The 23409-nt window shown below is 36.4% G+C and overlaps 1 protein-coding gene across 5 annotated transcripts in view; it reads left to right on the top strand.

Moving 5' to 3' along the window:
• The window catches only part of ANKS1B (ankyrin repeat and sterile alpha motif domain containing 1B), a 404590-nt gene that overhangs the window by 194010 nt on the left and 187171 nt on the right, over positions 1–23409 (top strand). For 4 of the 5 annotated variants that reach the window (XM_057385963.1, XM_057385955.1, XM_057385930.1 and 1 more), the window contains 2 exons: positions 564–636; positions 22520–22626. In XM_057385963.1, coding sequence (XP_057241946.1) covers positions 564–636; positions 22520–22626 — 180 coding nt within the window. Of the gene's footprint in view, positions 1–563; positions 637–22187; positions 22627–23409 lie in introns of those variants that run through there. The other variant, XM_057385946.1, reaches the window with a different exon arrangement.

Below are 23409 nucleotides of genomic sequence, written 5' to 3'. Positions count from 1 at the left end.
GATTCACTTTTTATTTTGGCCTGCTCTTACGGAAAATAAAATAAATATAATGGTTTTGACTTAGTAAGTTCAATGTGCCTTAGAAACATGTGAGTAAGTTTTGGGATCAGTGGAGTGCTGTTTCATGGAGAATGTTGTTCTGTGCTATGTGGGGACACAGCTGTTTCACACCTACTCACTCCCCTTGGGGCAGATGGAAAAATAAAGGGGGCAAGGAAAATCTCTGGAAATCTGAAACACAGGACAGTATTTTTTATTCATTAATATTACTAATAGACCACTAGTGGTTATACCTAGGTGACCAGAGTCATCAGTATGAAAATAATTCTACTGTGGAAAAATAAATACTAGTCCCAAGCTTTAGGTTTTGCTGGCATACAAATATTGCAAAATAAAAATCAAAGTGGAGAAATTAATTGCCTGCTATTGATTTTTGCATTTTGCAATTTTGATTGTTGTTTTCCTAATGAGAGTAAAATGCCATAAATCTGTGCATGAAAAACTAACATGAAATAATGAAGATGAGGATCCATCAATTATTTTCACTGCTCTTTCTTTTGTAGATTGATAAAATCATGAGTTCAATAGATGCTGGAATTAATACTGGACTGGGGGAGATGAAAGATCATGCTACAAGTAAGGAAAAACAACCAACTATTGTTTAATTTTGACTTAATTGTCCATAGGGAAACTGTGGATAAGACATTGCTGAGTAACCCACTGTGTTGAAATAATTTGTAGATACTTGAATAACCATGAACAGCAATCTGTGTTGTTTACTGTTAGAGATGCATTAGGCCCAGTGTCCTGGAGCTGTTGCTTTAAATAGCATCTTGGAGTCATTAATGATGTTTTGAAATCTTACCAGAAAAAAATCTCCATTAATGTCTTTGTACTGAAGCAATTCTTCTAGGGGGATGTTTTACAATCTTTTTCAGAGGAGGTTTTGTTTGGAATGATGGAACTCTGAGTATATATAACCCAGTAACTGCTGACATTTTTAAAGTACTGTATTATCTAATGCCGCTTCGAAGAAATATTTGGCACAGGGTTGAAAATGTTGCTGACAGCCAGTGACTGMTGTTAGCAATGAAGGGCAAATTTGCAAACCTTCCCTAACATGGAGAATTCTAAGAACCCTAAGTCATGCCTAGCCTGTTGGTCTGTCAGCATAAACCTGTGCAAATGTGCTGATAAGAATTTTGAAAGCATTTTWTTACATCTTCTCCCTAACTCATGGAGGGAAAACTGACTTGCATGTCTGAATAATTTAGTCCTGAGGCAAAGCTGTGTTAACTCACCTATACTGGTACATCCCTGCTAAAAATTGCATTGGATTTGTGTGTAGGATGTTATGTACCTTATCACTTAAAGTTTGGAAAAAGGATATATTTGAGCAGCTATCCATTTCATGGAGCATTAAATCTACAGGATGAAAGTTTGTCTTATCAATTAAATATAATTGACACAGCTATTTTAACTGTAGCTTACAGTGAAAAGAGGATCTAGGATAAAGAGAAAAATAACTCATTTGAATACAAATATAATTGCAGATGGAAGAAATAGATTCAGCTTATTTTTTTCTAAAAAACTAGTAAGGGGCAATATGRTGAAAAGTTCTGGGCATGTTATACTGGCAGCCTGTTTTTTCTGCAACTTGCATTGTTGGCAAACAGAATTATTCGTAGACAAACTGTATTCTGGGAGGTAGTTAATAATTTCTGAAGACATTATAAATAATTCAGGATTTTCAGGTTATTATATTTTATCATGGTAGTTGTCTGCTGAGATGGAGTTCTCTTTCCCACAGCAGCCTTTGCAGTGCTCTCATTGGTAGCTGGAGAGGTGATCACCTGTCAAACACTGAGCTTGCTCAGCACCCATGCCGCCTCTCCAACATTCCCCCTCACCTCTAGGGTAACGATGGGCAAGATCGTGGCAGGRGACATASCCAGGACAGCTGACTSAAGCTGGAAAGGAATATTCCATACCAGAAAGTCTATTCAGCAATGAAAGCTAAGAAAAAGGARGGGGGGCTGGATATCGCTAGCTGATAGGAAGTAGAGAATGAATCTTTTGTTTTGCTTTGATTTTGCACAGGCCTTTGCTTTTGCTTTTTAAAGCGGCATTTATCTTGACCCAAGAGGTTTTTTTTTTCCTGTCTTATTTTCTCCCCTGCCCTGTCCTACTGAGGAGGGCAGTGACAGAGTGGCTTGCTGGGCATCCAGCCAGGGTCAGCTTCCCACAGTAAAAYTGGGTGTCCAGTAAGAAGCTGCAGAGCAAGTAGGAGCTATGAAAAGGAGACAACAGCAACAGCATGCGCTAGCAAATTTCCGTAACTTAGTGATGGGTAAATACTACTCTGTCTGCTCCTATGATTGATGATTCTTTTCTTTTTCTACTCCTTCAAGATCAGTAAATACCTCATAACTCTTSTCATCAGCCATTTTGTGGCTTCTACTGCACACATTATTTTTCTTGACATTCAAAGATGGCATTTGGTGTTTCAATTCTTTCAGCTGGCAGAAGTTCAGCTCTTTTTTTTGCTTCTTTTCCCAGAATGGACATTGAGTCCCAACTTACTTTGTGTTCAGAGTGCAGCATTTTTAACACAGAATTTTTTTTTTTTTCCTGTGACCTCATTAATGGTCTTGAGGTAGTTTAGGATGATAATTTGATTTTTCTCTCAATTAAGAAATGAAGCTATGATCAATAAACATACAAGTATGTTTCCTTTAATTTTATCAGTTTTGGTTTGCATTCATGTCTTTCCAATAAAGACATGTCTCTCTGCTCTCGACCTTAATATATGCAGCTTCACATGTATGCTTTCTACTTTTCATTCCTTTTGGCCATTTCCAGGTTCAGTCAAACACAGTTTAGGCAGCAAAGGGATCTATTATCACATCAAATGCATTACATGCATCAAACATGTTCTCTTCAAGTATATTATTATTTTTTTATTGTCTAAGTAATAACAGAGTAATAAGTTATCTTGGAGGAAATAAGGAGTTCTTATTTCCCATTGTTGCATGCTGGAGTAACTAATCAATTAGAGCCTTATTGCACTGATATTTATATATTTAAGAACAGATTTTAGCTTATGTTAATTATTACTTATGAACTACCATGCGGCAGTATACAGGTTTTTCTTACTGATAATACGATCTGAGATTTTTCATTAGGTTTTTGGCCCCAGTTAAGGGGGGCTTTGAAGTTTTTTTGTAGCAAGTTGACTTTTTTCAGTGTCTCTGCTTCTTCTGTCGCCTCCTATAGTTTYTGCCAAGAAGTGTCTCAGGTGCCTCAGTGTTCCTCAGAGGTGCCTTACATAGACTCTGTCTAATTACTTACAGATTCCCATGTGCTTTAATTAAGGTTCTATCTGCCCAAGTATTGTAGTATGGAGGGCTTRACTTCTACCTCAGAACTTCCTGTTCACCTTCTCTCTTCTCCTTGAGCATAACACAGCCAGAGATCTGGCCTATGCTTAGGAATAAAAATTAAGTAGTATTGTGTCAGATAATATAATTTTGAAATAATTTATCAGTTTATTATAAATTAAATGCATTTTTTTAGCTTTACCTGAATAAATATGGAAAAATATTATCCAGTAAAGCTTAAAAATAATGTTTTTAATGTTCAGAGTATATAAGTCAAAGAAATTTCTCCTACTGTTGAACTGAAAGCATCTAGATTATTGAGCATTGTGTTCAGGAAACTTCACTTGTCTAATAACTTATTTGCAAATAGTAAAATTTTTGATAATGCTGAAGAGAAAATGCAGCTCCCTGTGGAATTTATTTTAGTATTTGTGTAGTCCTGTACATCATATGATACTTCAGTGTTTTTATAAACTGCTAGTAAAAGCAAAAATACGTAAAATTCAAATACAAATACTCAGTCAATCATGAACATAAAGAGCGTTTTGTACTACATAGTATCTCATTCTCAGTGAAAAATATTTGGGAGGAAGTATGTCATATACTTGTAATTCAATAGCTGTATTTGAAATTAGACAATGATGACATCTTGTGATGAAATTCTTGAATGGATTTGCTGGAACTTTGGCCTATATTTTCCTACTGGTGATAGCTGGAAAGATGTCTCTTAGATCTCCAGGGAAATCTCTTAAGAAGCAATTACAGGRGTGGTAAAAGGAGAAACTCCAAACCAAGTATGCTCATGAGGACCTCATCCATAGCATGTATTCAAGGGCAAAAAAAAATGAAAGCAGAGCTTTCAGTTTGGTAGCAGTACAGATACTAGAGGAGCAAACTTAAAACTACAGAGAGGAAGATGGCTGTTGATGTCACCTGAAAAATCAAAAACAGGAGTGCTGGCTAGGAAGCAAGAACTGATCTTGATTAACAGATAAAACCCCAAACACTACTAGCTCAGGGTATACAGAGGAAATAAAAGATGCTGCTGGCTACTGATCTTCAGCTCAAGGTGATGTGGAAACATCTGTGACACCTGCCACTTAAATTATGGCTGATGTGCTTCTTCACAAGAGTCAAATTTTGCAAAATTGCACCAATCATTAGTAYACAATAAAGAATAAAAATGGTACTGCCAAGAATTATCCTAGAGCAAATCAAAAGTTCTCAACAGGCTCTGTGACAATAAATAAAGAGATTGAAAATTCAAAATATTATTGTCTCTCACCTCATGTCCAAGTGAAACGTCAGTCAGATACACCCTAAATATAACTCTTTTCTCTCCGGAGAGAAGTTTAAACTAAGAACCACTTGGCAGGAACAAAAATCATAATCTTAAATAATGCAACTTGAACATAGGTCTCACCCATGGGACTATTCAAAACAAAATTTAAAAAGGGTCATGTGTCAGTTTGCAAGGTATCTTACCTGTTTGTATGCTAATGATAGAATAAAGAGGAACAGAGAGGACTTTTAGTAAATAATTAATGAAGAAAGCAAGAATTAAATGGGTATTACAACAAAATTGGCATTTTAGGTAATTTGTCATATATCTTACACTAGTAGTAAGTGTACATATAGAACTAAGTAGTACATACAGAAGAAGGGAAGGAGAGAGGAAATTTTGGCTTGTATTTCAAAAGTAGTTGCTTTGACATCTCAAAAATAAGACTAGACAAAACTTTTAAATATCTGTTGGTGTCCAGGAAAAGAATATGGTTATTCTTGATACTTTTCCAAAGACCTTGGATATGATAGAAATGGGAAATTAAGTTGCAATTTTTGGGTAAAAAAAAATTGAAAGGCTGTCCAGAAAACAAAACAAAAAAAACAACAAAAAAAAAAAAAAAAAAAAAAAAAAAAAAAAAAAAAAAAAAAAGCTGAAGAAGGTAAATGTCAATAAATTCAGAGGTTTTATTTAAAAAAATATNGGCATTTTCAACAGGAATCTTCTAAAGACCATAATACAATCTTCACTAATGCAAAGACAAGAAAGTGCAAGAGATCAGTTGAGCTAAATTTTCATGTCTTCTTTCACCTTCGGCAAAATGAGGAAAATTACTCTCTTTACTAAACATGGTGGAATGACACACACATGCAGAGACATGTCAGAAGTGCCAGAGCACTGTGACTTGATCCTAGCAAGAGCTAATGCAACAGAATTACATTAGTACATTATTAGATAGATGAAGAACAAATAAATCCTCAGCACCTAAGAGCGCTACTGCAGGAAAGGAAGAYGTGTGCAGGGTCAGTGCAGAGAAGGGAAAAGCAGACAGTGATTTTTTTTTTGTTACACCTGTTTACTGAAAAGGTGGTCAGTGAACAGATGACATGCACAGTTATACCTAGAGCTAGAACCTCAGTTGCAGATAAGTAAAAAACAGACTATATAGGTCAGGTATCTTAAACTGTCTCAAAACTTAGGCCTATTAGTTGGTTTCTGTGAGATTTCTTGAAGAATGCATTAAGTACTAAAAGATAAGAATGACATAGAATTTTTCTTTAAAAAAGGAAAGGAAGAATGTGGGGAATTATTTTAAATTAATAGAAAAGTCAGTGAACAGATATACTACTTAAAGTACCTAGAAATAGCAAAGAAATAAGTAATAAACATGGATTTGCCAAGAGCAAACCTGTTAAAGCCATCTAATTCCTTTCTAGGAGTGGATATCAAATTCTGTAGGTAAGGGAAAAACAATAGATGTCTAGTATTTGGACTTCAGTTAAGGTTTTGATGTTATTTCATGGTTTTTTTGCAAATTAGTTAAGAAAGTATGAGCTTAGGTCAGACAAATGTAAATTGTAGGTCAGAGAGATTGATCTTATTCGTAATGTCTAAATTCGGACTTTTGGAGTGTGGACTGCATTGAGCACATCTGAACCACTAATGCTGAGTTAGACAAGCTGGCACTTCTTTGTTACTGTTCATCATATCTAAATGTTTTGAAGCATGCAAAATGGGACTGGGAATGCCTTAGAGGACCTCCTCCTCCTTAGATGCTGTCTAAAACTACCTGAAATGAATCTCCCCTTGTTCCACAGGACAAAATTATAACAGTGATATAGAGAAGTATCCAAATAGATTATTAGGAAGATTGTAACTTTGGTTCCATTCAGCAGCACCTAAAGACYTTTGAATATTTGCCAGAACAAGAAAGAAATAATGGTTGGGATATAACTGACCTTGGCTTGAGTCAGAATGGAATAGGTCAGTGGTTGATGTCCCTTTCAGTCTGTTTTGTAATGATTCTGTGACTACTGTAATGACATAATTTAGAACCTATCTACAAGGTAAAATAAAAAGAAAAAAACACTAAAATTTCTTTGCCTAATTCTAAACAATWTTTTTTCAACAATAAGAAGTCTTTCAAGACATGCATAGCTGTAATTCTGTTAGTTAGAGCTTGGTAGCTGTTCACAGGTGATGTGACTCAGAGTTTACTTATATTCACAAATCAGTTGGAAGGGAATAATAAAAAAAAAACCTACTTAAAACCCAAACCAACATAGGTAATAGATATCATATCATCATCATGATTAGAGCTAGAATTGTTTCAAATCAGAGCAATTAAAATAATGACTAAGGAAATAATTGTTGAAGGTCATTCCACATCAGAATAGTCAACAATCATTTTAGGATTATGCGGGGCTTTTGAGAGAGCCACTTCTTTCAAATATGTTCTAGCTCATGGAGGGTGATTTGCCTTTTTATAATTCACCTAATCATAAAATCTGTTTTGAATGCTGTCCATACATGCACAAACAGTTGCTACATATATATACGTCAGGATATTTTTGGTCAGCTGAGCCTGYACCCTTGAGTGCTCTCATTGTTCCACCTAGAGGCAGGGAGGGTAGAGTTTACTGAATTACCTTAATTTTCTTCATCTGCAATTTTAGTTTGAAATGTAATACACTGACAAGCCTTTTTCTTACAGCTGCAATAATCAAAATTCTTATTGCATTTGCAAGTTTGTATTTTACCGGGTTTTTTATTGACCTTTTGTGAGAACAGTATCTCTTTGTGTGCTTGGAGATAATCCTAACACCATATGCAGCATCTATGTCTTAATATCAACATCAAGRCTACAAACCTTGTTCACTGACACAACCTCAGTATTGCCTTTTAAAGATTCATGCTGCTTTTTGCTGGATGTGGTGTATGAAACAGAATCACACCACATAAAAAAAAAGAAAATCCCCAACAAACTTTCGAGGAAGCTAGCAAACCTTGTGGAATATTTACTTTAGCAATATGTATCCTCRTGTCTACAGCATCAGAGAGACTCATGAGTTGGCTCCTTTAGGGCTGCTTTGAAACCAGGACTCTGGAACACTGACAGCTATGCCTGAGTTGACTGCATGAGCTGTATCTCATTTGAAAGCAGGACTGCAGTGGGTTGTGCTGTGTTCAGAATAAACCCTACAACTCYATTTAATGTCAAGTTTTTGCATGAACAAGACCTTATTGCTTCTCAATGTGCCYGCTATATATGTGTGTTTCACTGTCACGTAGTTCAGATTTAATGCCAAGGATTGGCAGTGGGTCACAGAGCACTCTGTTAGAATATGTGTTGCCGTGGTCTTTCTCAAATCTTCCATCTCAGGATTAAAGTTGTAGACAGTCATAATACGAAAGTTATTTTCTTTGTTTATTTTGCCTTCTCTACTGATATGACCAATGCTATTGTTGATGATTTCTCCTTTGCAGTATTGGGAAAACTTTAAGAAATCTTACTTTTCAGATTTGTGAGGGAAATGGCTTTGAACACAAAGATTGGGAAAATAAAATAGATGTGCCTTTAGCAGCTTAGGAAAAGATGGAAACAGGTGGAGCCACAGCCAGAAAAGCTGAATGAGAAGAGTAAGGGTTCATGTTGTGCCCTGTACAGCTGTAATATACTTGGAATTGGGCAAAACCCTTGACTGCCTAAAACTGCATGCTTGGTTTCCTCTGTTTCTTCCATCTGCCACACTGCCTCTGCCACCGCCTCTACCTGAAGCCTTCATCACTCCTAGTGTGGTTCTGCCTATAAAAGCTAATATCTAATTCAGAAGTCAAACTTCCTTTTAACAAATGAAGCCTTGTTAGGCTGGCCCTTTTCTGTTTGCTGCCATATGGTTGCAGTTTTGGCAAAGTGGTTTTCCTCCAAAGCTGTTAATATTCTCCCTCCTCCAAGAGCTGAAAACAGATAAAATATAAGTACTTAATTAAGGCAGAATTTTAATTGGATATGTGTAGGCATGTTGGCATAAGGCAGATTTCACAGTGGTAAGTTATACACTTGAAAGTATATATTTTTATTGTCATTTAGTCTCTGTTTTGCAGCATTTACCTTGTCCTTTTTTAATCTCCATTTATTTAAATGAAGAGCTTTGATAAGATGGATTTAATTAATAGAATTTCCTAAAATGAGCCATGAAACTTCTCATGAAATGGGACATCTCTTAAGCTTACAGTTTTGGACACACAATACTATAATTCTGCAATAGCCAACCACAACAACCAGGCTGTAAAGTAAAGGTMACATCACTTTCCCCCCAGCTTCCCTTTGAAGATGAAATGCTTTGCAAAAAGTCCAAAATACCTGTAGCATCATAGATAGCAAAAAAAATAAGAGACAGAGGGAGCCTGACTGATAGAAGAGGGGCCTGACGAGACGAGGCAGCTCCAGCAGCCGGTGTCTGCTCCCAGTGCTGTTTGATGCCTCCTCAATAGGAAAGGTGCAGTCTGAAATTATTAAGTTGCAAGTCTTTGCACTCTTTCACAACAATTATAAGACTGCACTTTAGGAAGGAGAGCCACACATTTRTGTTTGGTTATGTCCTTCCTTGTATCTTATTAGCAAATGGAATGTGAGTGTGGAATTTGAATTTGCAATGGCTGAACAGCTGGGGGGAATTTGCATCAATATGAGATGTTATGGAAGGCACAAGTGATTCTTCTTTTATGTAAAGCTGTTTCCAGTCAGTCATGTTCTCATGGAGCCTGTCACACTCAGGACCCAAAAGCACCGTGTGTCCGTGTGTGCRTGGCCAAGTTGCCTGTCCATGGTCACTCATGTCTGTTGTGCTCAGCTGACTGTTGCATTCTTAGTGTGTCTGTTAGGCTCCTTTGGATTAGAAAAAGCAAACATTTTCATTGACCTTTAGGACTCAATCTTTAACATGGTATGGTTCTTTTGATCTAAGTTTTTCTTCAGTGGCACTCATTGTTTTCGCTTCCTTTTCTCAGCTATTTTAGGTCGTCCTTTTAAGATAACAAAAATATGAATATCACGTGCAGTGTGCTGTAATGTTGTTGCTGTAGTGTAGGGTCTTCTGCTGATAAATTGTCTGACCTCYTGTTTCATCAGAGCACTCCTCTCCTCTTGACAGGAATATATTCCTTAGTGTTTCACCATTCCTTAGTGTTTTACCCCTGCCATCAGTGTCCTTGGCTATCAGCACAGACCATATCTTTAACTCTTTGAGGCACTGTCTCTCCTGGTGCTTTCACACATTCATTTCTGCCCATGCATTATTCATACCAATCTTCCTATTTGTATTACTAATATCTGCATTTCAAATTATTTGAATGGCAGTGTAATCATCGAGATTATAAAATAGTGGAGAACAGAAGGCACAGAGCTATAAAATTTAAGGAAGAAATATTTTTAGCATTTATTTACTGAGAACATGATAGTCCTAATGTATTGCATGTCACTGAACTTACCTAAAGACCATATAAATTCTACAAAAGTTATCAGTTATAATTGGGTTAATATTTTTTTTCTTCTACATTGTAAAAAGGTAAACAAGAAATAAAGATGCATCTGCTTTAATGATTCATTGAATCCCAAAACAAACCTTACAGAAACTGGGCAAACTGCAAGATAATTGTAGAGCTTTTAGCTATGTTTTATAATAAATGCAATGGGAGTTGGATGCTAAAAGCTGCAGGCATTTATTTTATTTTCTTATACTCATGTATTCCTATTTTATTASCAATTTTACCCTGTAGTGTCATAAATGTAATATTCAGGTCTATGCTCTTCACACACCAATTAATCAGGGATGTGTTTGAAACAACCTACTACAAAGGAAGATACGGGCTGAACAGAAAATGGAATAAAAATGTAAGTCATCAGGCCATATTTACCAATATAGTCTTTAACTCTGATACATCTTCTTTTTACATTTCCACTCTCTCTATAAGCACCAATCAACATTTACCTTTTATCTCTGTTCAATGTCAGGCTTCTTTTTCCAAAACTGTTGCAAAGCAATTCAGTCATTACATTCGCAGACTTGAATAAAAGATTTCTGGCATTTTCTAGAAGGAATAGAGAATATTGGTAGCAAAAAATAAATGTGAGAAAATGGAACTATAACGTCTTAAATATTGGCATTCATCAGAGAGTAAATGTATAGCCTGAKTCTTGTCATTTTGGTGTAGTCTACTTGTGGCTGTCAGACCTGGTCATGCCAAGTTTAGATGCTCTGCAATAGAACTGCTTGACCAAAGGAGTCTTCTATAAACTCTCTTTTAGTTGGAGGATTGACATGTATTTTGTAGCTGTGTGACATGTATTTTTGGCTTAAAATGCTGAGACTTTTCAGCAGTATTTCACCACATCAGATGTAATGTTTTATTGAAAYAGCATAGGAAATCAGGCCCTACTTCAATACTGATATTTTCTCCTCTTGAAAAAATAAAAACTAAAAACCTCAGCAGTCTGGTCTGATGTACTGTTATTTTTGAGTGACCAAATCTTTTTCCCCCATCCCCTCACAGAATACAATGTACTCTTCTATGCAAAATTTTGTCAGATTTAAAGGTATCTTTTTATTTACCAGAAATACTTATTGTCAGAGGAGTAWTGCATACTGAATCCCTGCCATCTCTTCTTTTATTTTGTTCTTAAACTAATAGTTGATCCATACATTCTACTGTTAAAGATGGTTTAAAAAGAAGTCTTTGTGGCCACAGACGTGAACCATTTATGTACAATTTGAATGCTACTCAAATCTCTGAAAATTCAGACAGTGTACTTATCACTGTTATTACGGCCTTATTTCAGTATTTTTTGAATAATCTCACGTCWTATAATTTCCTTCTAGAAGAAGTGAGAGATATTGAGTTATAAAGAAGATGTGTATACTAATAGGTAAATATGTAATGGTATAGAATTATAGGCATACACACCTCTAATATTTGTTTTGAGACAGCGTGCAGAGTGGTATGAAAGCACAGAATGCAAAACTCAAAAAATCAGATTTTCAGTGACTTCCAAGGACATGAAGCTTAGAAATACTGACAAATAATAGTAAAACAGAGAGTTCAGTATCATTTTGTTCAAGYAGGTTTGGAGACAGTGCTTAGAAAAACAATGTATGTTACTCCACAGAAAATCAAAATGAAGTGAATAAAAGTTATTCTCACTTTAAAAGTTCAGATTTACCTTCCTATGGCCTAACCTTACAAAATCATACTGATAAAAACAAATCATGTTAGATCTCAWATTAATTGGTTGTGTAAGTTGCTTGGAAATTATATTGCTCACATTGCCACCGAGGTTCTATTGTTAGTAAATGGGTCCCTAACTTTAAAAATCCACTTTAAGTGGATTTAAAAACATTTCTGAGGATGATGTCAGTGCTGCAGTCTGCTCTTCCTGGTCAGTCCTCTCCTCTGTCAGACCAATCCCTGAAGTCACTGAGCTGTATAGAATGAATCTTTTTCCACCATGGGGTTGAATATATGTCTGAGCTTTGCCCATCTAGATAAAAGGATCGACAAAGGAAGATTGCAGGTTTCACAACTTGAAAAAAAAAGGATTAAAACATTTTCAAAGTTATTTCAAATTATTTCCAAGACTGAGCTCTTACCTTTTTCTCCACCAAACCACAACCGTTCCAAGGGAAGTACTAATAGTCAKTGTCTTCTTCACAAGGACAGTTTGGCTGGATTTCACAAAGTTAGTGCCAGAGTGCTTGCTGGTGTGCTTGAAAAGTAACAAGCCAATGCTACTTCATTCATTCTTTAATGCTCTAGTAATCATCCTACTGTAATTCCAGAGGTTAAAAGATGTTTTATTCAGGCCATGATAAATGACGTGGAAAGAATTAYGAGATTACTTGAAAGTTTTAGAAGCCCCATGCACTTAGGTTACGCTTTTTCCTAGCTATTTGATCTGAACCGTGTAACTATGTAGCCACTCACACACGTGTATGTTAATATTTTATTCAGTTTATTTGRCTAAATTGAGCAGCATTTATTTCTAAAGCAGAATCAAATTCAGTACCAGGTTGAAAAATGTGTGCAGAATAAGAATAGCACATCAATGGAATTAAAAATATCTGATGAAAAATTAGGCTTTCACAGCCTGTGGTCAGGAAATACTTTACAGGCAAAAGAATATTCCTAACTTCTAAAATAGATTTTACAGATTTACCCTTAGTAATTATCTTACTAGTTTCATACGTGAGGCTAAGGGGAAGTCTTTAAAAGTTTTTTCACTATCTCTGGTCATGTTTTGCATCAGATGACAGGACTGTTGCCCTTACAAATATRTTAGGTTTAGAGATGTTGTGGCAAGTGAGACTATGATAAAGCTTTTCYTTCATAAATTATATAGAGATCTGAGTCTACTAAAACTGAATTAATAATGGTTTCTTGAAAGTTCAGCTGATTCACTCACATTTCCTTCTAGTAGTCCTTGGATTTAAATAGATAAGAATCCTTGGAAGCTCACATATCTAGTAATCACAAGAACATCACATGCTAGTTGAAAAATCTTTGGCTTGTTACAGAATTTACAGCMCACCAAATTGTTTCTAGTTTTCATTCCACCTACAGAAAATGAAGTAATTCAGCATATTGAACTTATTAAAGTGAATTCATTTACTTTCTAACCCAGACTGTTAACCTGAGTTCATGATTCTRATGTTAGGATCAGTATTTTCTTGTTTCATTTCCTGTATTCAGGAAATTCATTTGAATGCCTTCACATCTTTCAAAAATTATTTACTATTTACTACTTACCACYCCTACATCGTAACTCATAACAGCAGAAACTTTACAAAACTCTTTTTCTGCTTTTATCCATTGCTGCCTTTAGCTCTTTATTTTAGGTTATTGCATTATTACAATTCTGAGAATGGCTGAGGTTAAATTATTGATTGCTAATATAAATTTCCATTAAATGCTAAAAATATCATTTAGTCTAAAGTGGTGAATTGTTCTGGAACCTATTTCTAAAGTATATTTATTATTCATTGACAATACTTGCACTTCATGTGGGAGTTAGATAAATGTTTCTTATGAACTCTACTGTTTGCTTTTCTATTACAGAATATGATGGCCTATCTCAGTTACACTGTGCTACTTTTGTTTTCTGGTAGGCTATTTGAAGTGTTTCACAGAGCATAATTCCAAAGAATATATTATCTTCTCAGTACACAAATCCCCCTATTTGCATATCAATATGCCATTTATATAGAGACCAGCCATTCTTCTCAAATTTATGCATGAAAATCCATGTTTATGAGATTTTTGAAACAATGAGTAGCAAGAATTGTGGCTAAACAGCTCTAGATCAATAAGTGTAGGTGTTGAGTTTGCTTATTAAACSAGCTCAGGTTTTGGTCTGCTTTGTAGTATAGGAAATAATCATTAACATGAATAATCATTATGAAACATTAGTGGAACCAGTCTGATGAGTGTATTTTCAGTTAACCTGTACCCGTAGGACCACTTGAGATCCTTTAGCCTTGGCAAATGAACTAGGTGAGGAATGACTGYTGGAGTTTTATGAAACTCATCTGAAGAATGGCATTTGTATCATTGCAATTTCTATCACAAAAAGCCATCCAAGACTAGGTGCAGTGCCATGAGAGGTATTTGCACTGCTGGAAGCATCAGCTCAGATTCTTGAAACAGGACCCTATGCTCCAGAGGTGGGAGAGTGGGAATAGAGCCATTGGCTTGAGGGAGCTCACAGACAGGATGAACTGGGTTTATGTAAGCTCATCCATATGCAAACAGTCCGGTGAGTTGCCAGAGCTGTGCCAGCATGCCACCCACTCGAGTAACGTCTTTATTATTCACTGAAAGATGCTGCAGTTTTCTTTTGGTGGTGCAGAGCCTGTGTTAGCAGGGGATAAGTATTACAGAAGATGGTTAGAGAGTTTTTGGTAATAAGCAAGTTCCTGTTGAGAACCTGACTTTTTGTCAGGAAGCAGAGAGGGCTGGTGTTCCCAAAAAGCAGGGAGCTGTGCCTCAGTCACAGCRTGAAGCACCATGGGGGTCTGTACCCTGTGAGCAGAGCCAGGTGCTGGTAACCACTCTGCTGCAAGAGGCAGGGCAGAAGGTAGGGTTGGGAAGAAGGCACGATGTTGTGTCTGAGGGATGTGTCCAGGAGACAAACTACCTACAGTGTAGGTCTGCCATGTAGGTTGTTAGGTTGTTAGGGCTGGAGGCAGGCCAGAGACCGGCACGGCTGTGGCATTGCTGGGACTGACCTGAAATGAGGTCCTGGGCTCTGGGCAGGGTGAGGGAGCCTGGGGAGATGCTGCTCATGGACAGCAGTGCCCGCTGTCCTCAGAGCCTGCTGCCTCTGTTTTTTATTCACTGTTCTATCATATCAGTGAAATACAGTTGTCTAATTTATATATTATTATTTTCTAAAATTTTGAGTGCTCTAGGGAAGAAATAAGTGAGGGGCAGTTCAGTGTTATTTACTTAGCAAAGAGCTTCAAATTATTTTTGCTTCCATTTAAACGTATTTTTTCCAGTACAGATTTAGAGTATWCACTTTACAATTAGCTGCTGGTTAACATTGAAGGACTAAAGTGTATAGCAGGTGTTGTGCTGTATCTAATCTATAAAAATGTTTAAGTTAGTATTACCTCAAACTCCAAACCCAACCTAGCCTCAACTCCAGAGAAATCTCAGATGGTAACTTAATCTTGAATAAGTAATTTCATTTTWAAATGAACATTTTTTACCTGTTTTGAAATATTTGAAAGGGGGAGTGGGTGAAAAATATTAGGAAAAGGAAGAAGACTGATGTGAAGCAAAACAGCTAATTGTAATAGTTGGAGGTGAAGGTTGACAAAGGAGCAAATGACCATAATTTGCAAGGAGAATAAGAAGTGAGATAAATAGGGAGCATAGGAAATGAACGATAAAATGAAGTTAGAAAGAACAGGGAGGGGAGAAGGGAATTCACCTGATCAGCTGTTCAAAGGAGGCATTCGCTCTAAAATCTGGTGCATTGGGGGCAAGRGAGCCTCTGAACCCAGCTAGGTAAATGCAATCAGAAAAAAAAGTTCTGCATTGTCTCAGRTTGAATCTGATTTGTAAAATATCCCCAGGAGAAATCTTTAATCTTCCAATATGTAAACTCTCATGATTCAGAACTTCAAAAATATGTCAGTACAGGCTTCTCATTTCCACACCTCTTCACAGGATCTTGCAGCAGTTACATATATGAAATCAAAGTTACCATTTGTTTCACAGCTGCATTTTAACTTCTTGAGATATCTCTGTGCAGTTATCTTTTTTGAGCACTTTCTTCAAATAGTTCTGTGTTACCCAGTTCTGCATGTTTGCTAGTCCAGTGTTGCTTAGCAAACTGAGCTGTAAAAAGATTTGCTCAAATTTGAAATTACATAAATTTGGGTTTATGGTGCCAGGAATTAKAATATAAAGGGTTGAGCTTCCTTAATATTTTTAGCAAAACTATGTAGTATACATTTTTAATATGTACTCAGTGTACTASTTTTTAACAGTAGTCTAAAATTTTTACTGAATTAGATAAAATATTTTGATTGGTCATGGTGTCATGTAAATTTTCAAGGGTTTTTTTATTTTTACTAGATGAAAACAGTGAAAATGATTACTCATAGGTGGTGAATGTAGTGTTACTATTATCCCATAAAACTTCCTGAGACAAGGACAGAAACTGCTCTAAGACAGTAACTCCTGTTTTCAGAATTATTAACTGTCACTGAAGTCAGAATAAGGATGTACACAGTGTACCCTTGGATGTGAATATGATTCCTGGACAAAATGACAGGTAACTGGAAGCTTTTTGTCCTATCAAAGGAATTTGCATTAGGTAGAATAATTTCATAGTAGATTGGGRATCCACTGAGATTGTATTATGTATTACCCTTGCGATGGCATCCAAAATGCAAAGAGACGTTCTCTCTGCTTCCTCCATTTTCCATGGAAACGGGTACAGGGGGGAGGTGAAAGATGGATCCAGCTCTCCATTCAACACTCTTTCTTAGAGCATATTTCATCAAACTGTCAAAAAAATACATAAAGGACAATTAAGCATAAGGACACTATTTCTCTTTCAGGAAGACGTTTAGCTACAAATTGCTGGAAACTGGGAAAATGTTAGGAAAGGATCACTAGATATCCATCTTAATCTTGTGCTCTTCCGTAGTCATCTAATAGTAGCCCCTATTATTATTGAAGCTGATGAATGATGAAGCCAGATGAGCTAGATGAAGCTGTGCCCTGATCCAATGCAGTTGGTCCTCTGGTCTTGCAGTGAAACATCCATCTGTTCTTAACTAATTCTTGTGATTCAGTAGGTTGCATCTTGTATTTCTGTTCTGTAACACAAGGAATATACAGCTGACTAAAGCTGGGAGCGTTGCACTGCTGTATAATACAGTTTTATTATCATGATATCTTCAGAAAGAAATTAACTCCTAAATCTATTAATTTAAAATAGAAAATCAGAGTCTGTATCTCAAGTAATCGTGCTGTATGGTAATATATGTTACCAAATGCTGTATATATATTTCTCTAGATTATAGTAATGACAGCCTCGAATAGAAATGAGTCCTAGTCCAGTGGCTGTGCTCTCAAAAACARGTATTTTAATTTTCCAATAAGATCTGTTCCTCACTCACTGAATAGGATGTGTTCTGAAGGAGACTAAATTAAAGCTGTCAAAGCAATCAACCGAACATGAAATATATTCTGACTTTTGAAGGGTCTGTGATAAATGTATGTTTCATGATGTAATGGAGTACTTTGAGCTTTTTCTGGGTAAATAATACATCAACAGTCAGAAATGCAAAATGGTAAAAGGGCCAGTATGGTTCACAAAGTACAGGTCACAGTTGACAAATCATCTGTCAAGTAAAATGAATTTTCCTTGTTGACTTTGTAGTTCTAGTTATTATGGATACAGTTCTTACATGGTAGTAATGTAGATTTATAATCAATATTGGTATAAAAATCAGATAAGAATGGTGAGGATGATTTTTCCTAGTCACTGAGGGTTTTTCGATTAGCTTGATTAGCTGTGATCTGAGAGCTATTTTTGTAGTTCTGAACTACACATAAGCAATGGACTGTAACCTCTAGATACTACATGGTGTTACTTAAATTTAAGCTGTCGCTGCTGATTTTGCTTCTGTACACGCCATGAAAAAAGTCTCTAAAGCACCTTCAGAGAAATATTCAGCATCACCAAATATCATCATCCACAATTCCATCATCATCCAAAGAGCCAGGCTAGTGACAGAAGTTACAGATTTTATATAAAACATCCTTTTTTTTTTTTTTCAGTTTTATGAAAAAGATCATTTAAAATCTATAAGCTTTTTGAGTTGCCTTATAACTGAAATGCGTAAGATAAACCAGAATCCTGCATACACTTCTTGGAACCTCTTATGCTTCTCCTATAATCAACTTTAATTATAGTGCTCTGCTGGATGTTAGGCATAGTTTTTCTCACACAACATCCTTTCCTAGCAATCCTTATCTCCTCCCAGGAATACATGTATTAGATTAGTTTATTGACTAGGACCAACCTACCGTGCTAACGGATGTAGCACAAGTTCTGTCACAACATTGACATGTAACATTTTTATCTGCCTGAAATCCTAAATATGAAGAGAAAAATTGTATCACATTTAGCTTTGGACAAGGCCGAAAACKTTAATTAAAAAAAAAAAAAGTTTTCAGTACTTGCTCCGCCATCAATTTCTTCTCCAGCTTTGCTAAACTGGCTGCCATCTTACCTAAATGATTCATTCTTTCATATTCTCTGCTCAGAACTTTTTGGTCACTACTAGTCACTACTAAAACCATCCACATTTTGGTTCCTTAACACCAGAAGTGTTTAGCAATGTCTGACAGGTATTTATGTACCAAAAAAAATTGTTTAAATTAGCCTATTCATAATAACTGGGGCAGCACTTCCTCTACAAGTAATCACTGCAGTTTCCTCTTCTCCTGAGTMAAAAAAAAATCAAGAAAAATCAAGAAAAATCCATATTGTTAACAGTAGGAAAAATAAAATTGAGAGTACCTTAAATTACTTAGTATTTAGAGCAGACCTGCCTTACAGCATGTTTGAAATCATGTGCCCTCTGATAGCACAGATTCAGTAGATTCCAAACTGCACAATAAATATATTCTGAATCCCATTGGGAACAAGATGTCTTGTAGAAATTATCGTATAGCGTACCAGATGGCATCTTTCTTGCAGACATCACTTCAGTGGGCTTCTTCTGTTGCCTTGGAGAAGAAAGCTAAATACTGCTGTCTCTCTAAGAGACTGATGTGTCAGTTTTCCCATGTAAGAATGGGTACATCTTTTTTGATTGTGGTATCACAGAAGGATTATCATGGTGTTTATGTCCTTTGAAATCACAGGAGAGCGTGGTAATATGTACATGTGTTGAGGTGAGACCATCTCATACAGGCCACATGGCATTTTTCAATGTCAGTACTGACTTTAGGCATAGGCAGAGTAGACACTGCCTGCAGCAGCACACTGGTGGGGCTGGCACTGAGTCACAGACTTTAAAAAAAATAAAAGAATGAAGAGGTAGCCTTTTAGTCTCAAAGCAGTAGCATCTATTCCAAGTAGCCTTGCTGAGGTGAGACRCCTGAACTAGCTAAAGATCTGGACGTCTAAAGAGCTGCAAGTTCCCTAATCCAAACAGTCCTGGCTCTGTTTTGTGCCTGCCTTTGCCTTGCCTACAGCCTTTGGTGGAAAGAGGAGGGAAGAAAAGTCTTGTAGTTAACAGGATACTTTAGCAATGAGACAATAGTCAGGGATGAGGACTAGGCAGCAAACTGAGTGTTTCTGCTTATTTTCTTTCCCCTCACTGAGCAACCTTATGTTGTGTTGGTGGGTTCAGACATGTAGTTATACTGGCAAAGGACAGAGTTGGAGGAGAGCACGCAGTGGGACCAGCAGTGCTRTAATCATCCAGTGCTGGAGCCATGGAGATAGTTAGACGCAGTACCAACAGCTACATGAGGAAATGTGTCTGGGGAGCCACTCAGCAACTGAATTTTGCCTACACTGTTGCTAGGCATTGAGCCAAGCACTCCTCGTCACTGGCAGCMTAGCTTCCATGCCGTTTATAGTAAGGTAAGGAAGAAGCAGTTTGACCATGACACTGGTATATTGATTATTGTCTGTGCCTTACTGTGGGCAGAAAATTTTTGGTTTTGGGGAACACAAKGCAGAGGCATTGGTGTCTGCATTTATATAGGAAACACAGGATCCATACAAAGGGGTTATGCTTCACTAGATCTCTTTCTGATRTCACTTTTTCTGCTTATGGGGGGGAAGGGGAAGACAAAATCAGGAATCCTTTTCAAAGACCTTTCTTATTTCTCAGTCAACTAAGAAAAATTCAGAAAGGATATAATTCTCATCTTGTTTAAGAYAGCTTCGTTCTCAATTTGCCCTCTGAAGATCTTATCGAGCCTTTTGAATTTGCCTACTCAAGGGAAGTTCCCTATATTTCAACTCAATATAGCCTACCCTTCTTCATGYTGCTGACCAGGCACAATCCTAAAGGGGACTATATTCTGTCTAGATACTTGATTCCTAACAGAGGAAATTCTGCAAAATAGGGATGATTTGCAGACATGTGTGAACAGGGSCATATCTCCATGAGACCTAGATTCCTATCATTTTGGTATACCTACTTTCTCTGAGAAGAAATTAATCATCCATTAATTTATTTGAACTACATTTAGCAATTAGAAAACTCCTAAAAGTTTCTTTAGTAACTGCAGATTTACCTGTGTCTGGTGAGCATTCAGTATTCTTTTTAAAGACCTAATGAAACTTTCATACTTTGTGTAGTAAATTTATCAAGTCAGTAAGAAAACCTGGAAAAATGGATGATTTCATAGAAGACTTGTCTTAGGCAACTTTCCAACCTCATGAAAGATCTTCTGTGACTCAACTAAAATTACTGTACAAAATTGTTATGGACTTCAGTTTGCATGAGATGTTTCACAAATCAAGACAGCAATATCAGAGTGAAAAGTCATCCAGTTTTAGTCCAAGGACTAGTCAGATTGGAGTTGAAACTCTTAAAATATTGTTAAAGCTAAAAATTCAGCTGTATCTAGAATCTGTTCTGCAACTGCTYAGGGACCTTCAGTGTGGCACTTGCAGAGAATTTGTATTGTGCTGTGTTGGTCAGACCGTAGGTTTGGATTTCAACTGAATAATTACCTGCCATAGTACCATCAGTCCCAAATTATCCCCTTGACAAATATCTATAATTTCCTCATGCCTGGAATTAAATTCCTCCTTAGAGATGGTCATTGCTTGAGATTCACAATGGATAAGAAAAACAAAAAAGTAATTAATGTGTTCAATAAAGGAATCCCCACTGATAGGATTYCTTCTAGAATTGTACCCTGAATATACCTATTTCCTGACTTTTTTTGCTAAGTCCTCTCATACTGTTGTGAAAAACAAAAGTTTAGTAAACGTTCCTTTCAGAAGAAAGGAATAAAATATTTCCATCTTGAGAGAAACTGTCTCAAAGATGGAATGTAGATAGAAAACACATCATGAGGTATTTGGTTTCTTATGCAGAAAATTAATTTTCCGCTCATTTAAAATTCATAATCTTTTTTTTTCCAGTTATAGTTGACAAAATTTATATCCTCTCTAGAAATCATGCAAATCTTATAAGTCTGCTTGCTGTCAGTCACATTTTTGTAAGAAAGGACTATAAACTTACAATTTTATTCTTTTAATTATTCATTTGAAATGGTGACCTTTTCAAGTTGAATTATTATATGTCAGCATGAAGGTTTTCCTGTGTCTTATAATATTTTACGGTTGAAGAAATTATGCAGATAATCTAATTRCTTTGACAAAAATTGTTGTGCCTTTTATGTCTTTGGCTGTACTACAGGAGGGAAACTGTGAAATATATTCATTATTGATTCATTAAAGGGTTTTGCTATTATATAAGCAGAGATGCAGATGACTACCTATCTTATATTAAAAGGGGAAAGGGGAACGCAGAGTAAACCATGCCATGGGCTGTGCTTTAAGTATTGCATTTGTTAATGTCTTGTGAAATGTAAAAATCTACAACAAATAGATATGTAAAGCATAACTGGTATGAAGATTCTATTCAGATTTAAGTGCTCTAGGTTGCTTTTGAATCTTGCTATTTTCTGCATTTGTTTTGACTGCTCTCATCATTCAAGATTGACGCTTGGATGGGTGTGTAGGAGGAAGCAGCAGCAGCAGGCTTACAGCTTGCAGACAAAAAAAAAATCTGCCTTATCTGATGGCTATTATTGAAAATGCGAGGTGTAGCCTAGGCTGGGTAATGAAGGGGAGCGAGCGAGGGGGAGCAAGAAGCATGGAGCTGCATACTGATGAGTGTAGGAGTACTTGATAAAAAGAATTCTTGCTGCTGGCAGTGCATTGCTCATTGTGGAGTATTCCAACAATCACATATAACGGAGAACAGCTTAGCTGACAGCTTGATATGCTTTTTTTTTTTTCCCTACTGTATGACGTACTGGTCTGTAGTAAAGATTAATAACCAAGAAATGTAGAGCTGCGATCAGATCTTACGTTATATACTGACCTGAAAACTATGTTTTACTTCTGACTTTTCTGCTTGCTGAAAACATTAATCTGTCAAGCTGGCGGGCTCGTTTGATACCAACTTTTCCAGGAACACGATGTGGCAATGCCACCTCTCAGCCCAGGACTACCGCTATTATCCAGTGGATGGTTATTCGTTGCTTAAACGCCTCCCTCTTCACCCTCCTACAGGACCCCGATGCCCTGTCCAGACAGTGGGACAATGGTTGGAAAATATTGGGCTACCTCAGTATGAAAACCACTTGCTGGCTAATGGATTTGACAATGTGCAATTTATGGTAAGAAATCTTCTGTGCATAGCTGTGTATATACACTGTAGCTGCCTTTTTTGTCTGTCTCTTATGTGCTCATAAAATCCTTAGAGCTATTCTGCATTGCACTAAGATCTGTTTAGTGTTTCCCTTTCCTGTGTATAGCTGAATTAATACATAAACTRTCTTTGTATAAACTTCCAAACTGTACACATTACAAAATATTCTAGCCTGAAATTTGGTAAAATAAAACCTGAATACTAAGATTCTTTCTCTTCTCCGTCAGTCTTCTGATTAAAGAAGAAAAATGCACAGCTCTTTTAATCCATTGCAGGATTTTCATTGTATGGAAAAGCTGCAAACACCCCTTTCTGCAGTGCATCACATTCTTACTTTTATTTTGACATTAACTTGTAATGATAATTAAAGAACATGCAATGCCATTCTTGCCTTCAGAGGTATTTTAATAACAGAAAATTATCTAATGAAGTGTGCTCTCTCTGCAAATAATTCTGGATGTCTCGGTTAAATGTTTTTGCATCTCATGTAATCAGGCTATGGGATTCACTTGTTGAAACTTATGCCCTGGGAGAAAAAGTAATGCATTCCTATTAATTGTTCCATTCTCATGTTTTAACTCTAGGTATTTATCAGGAATATTTGAATGAAATGAAATTTTAGTTAGTTCAGGATTTACAGTACCTCCATGGGGTGTAAAGTAACAGAGACCTGTCATGCACAAACTTTCCATTGAAATGAATATTGACAGTAAAGAGAGGAGCTTACTTGTAAGGCTGTTATATAATCACT

This window comes from Malurus melanocephalus, unplaced genomic scaffold (assembly GCF_030028575.1).
Source record: "Malurus melanocephalus ecotype Western Australia unplaced genomic scaffold, MMel_1.1 scaffold_16, whole genome shotgun sequence".
Lineage (NCBI taxonomy): Eukaryota > Metazoa > Chordata > Aves > Passeriformes > Maluridae > Malurus > Malurus melanocephalus.
This window is presented reverse-complemented; position numbering and strand designations above follow the sequence as displayed.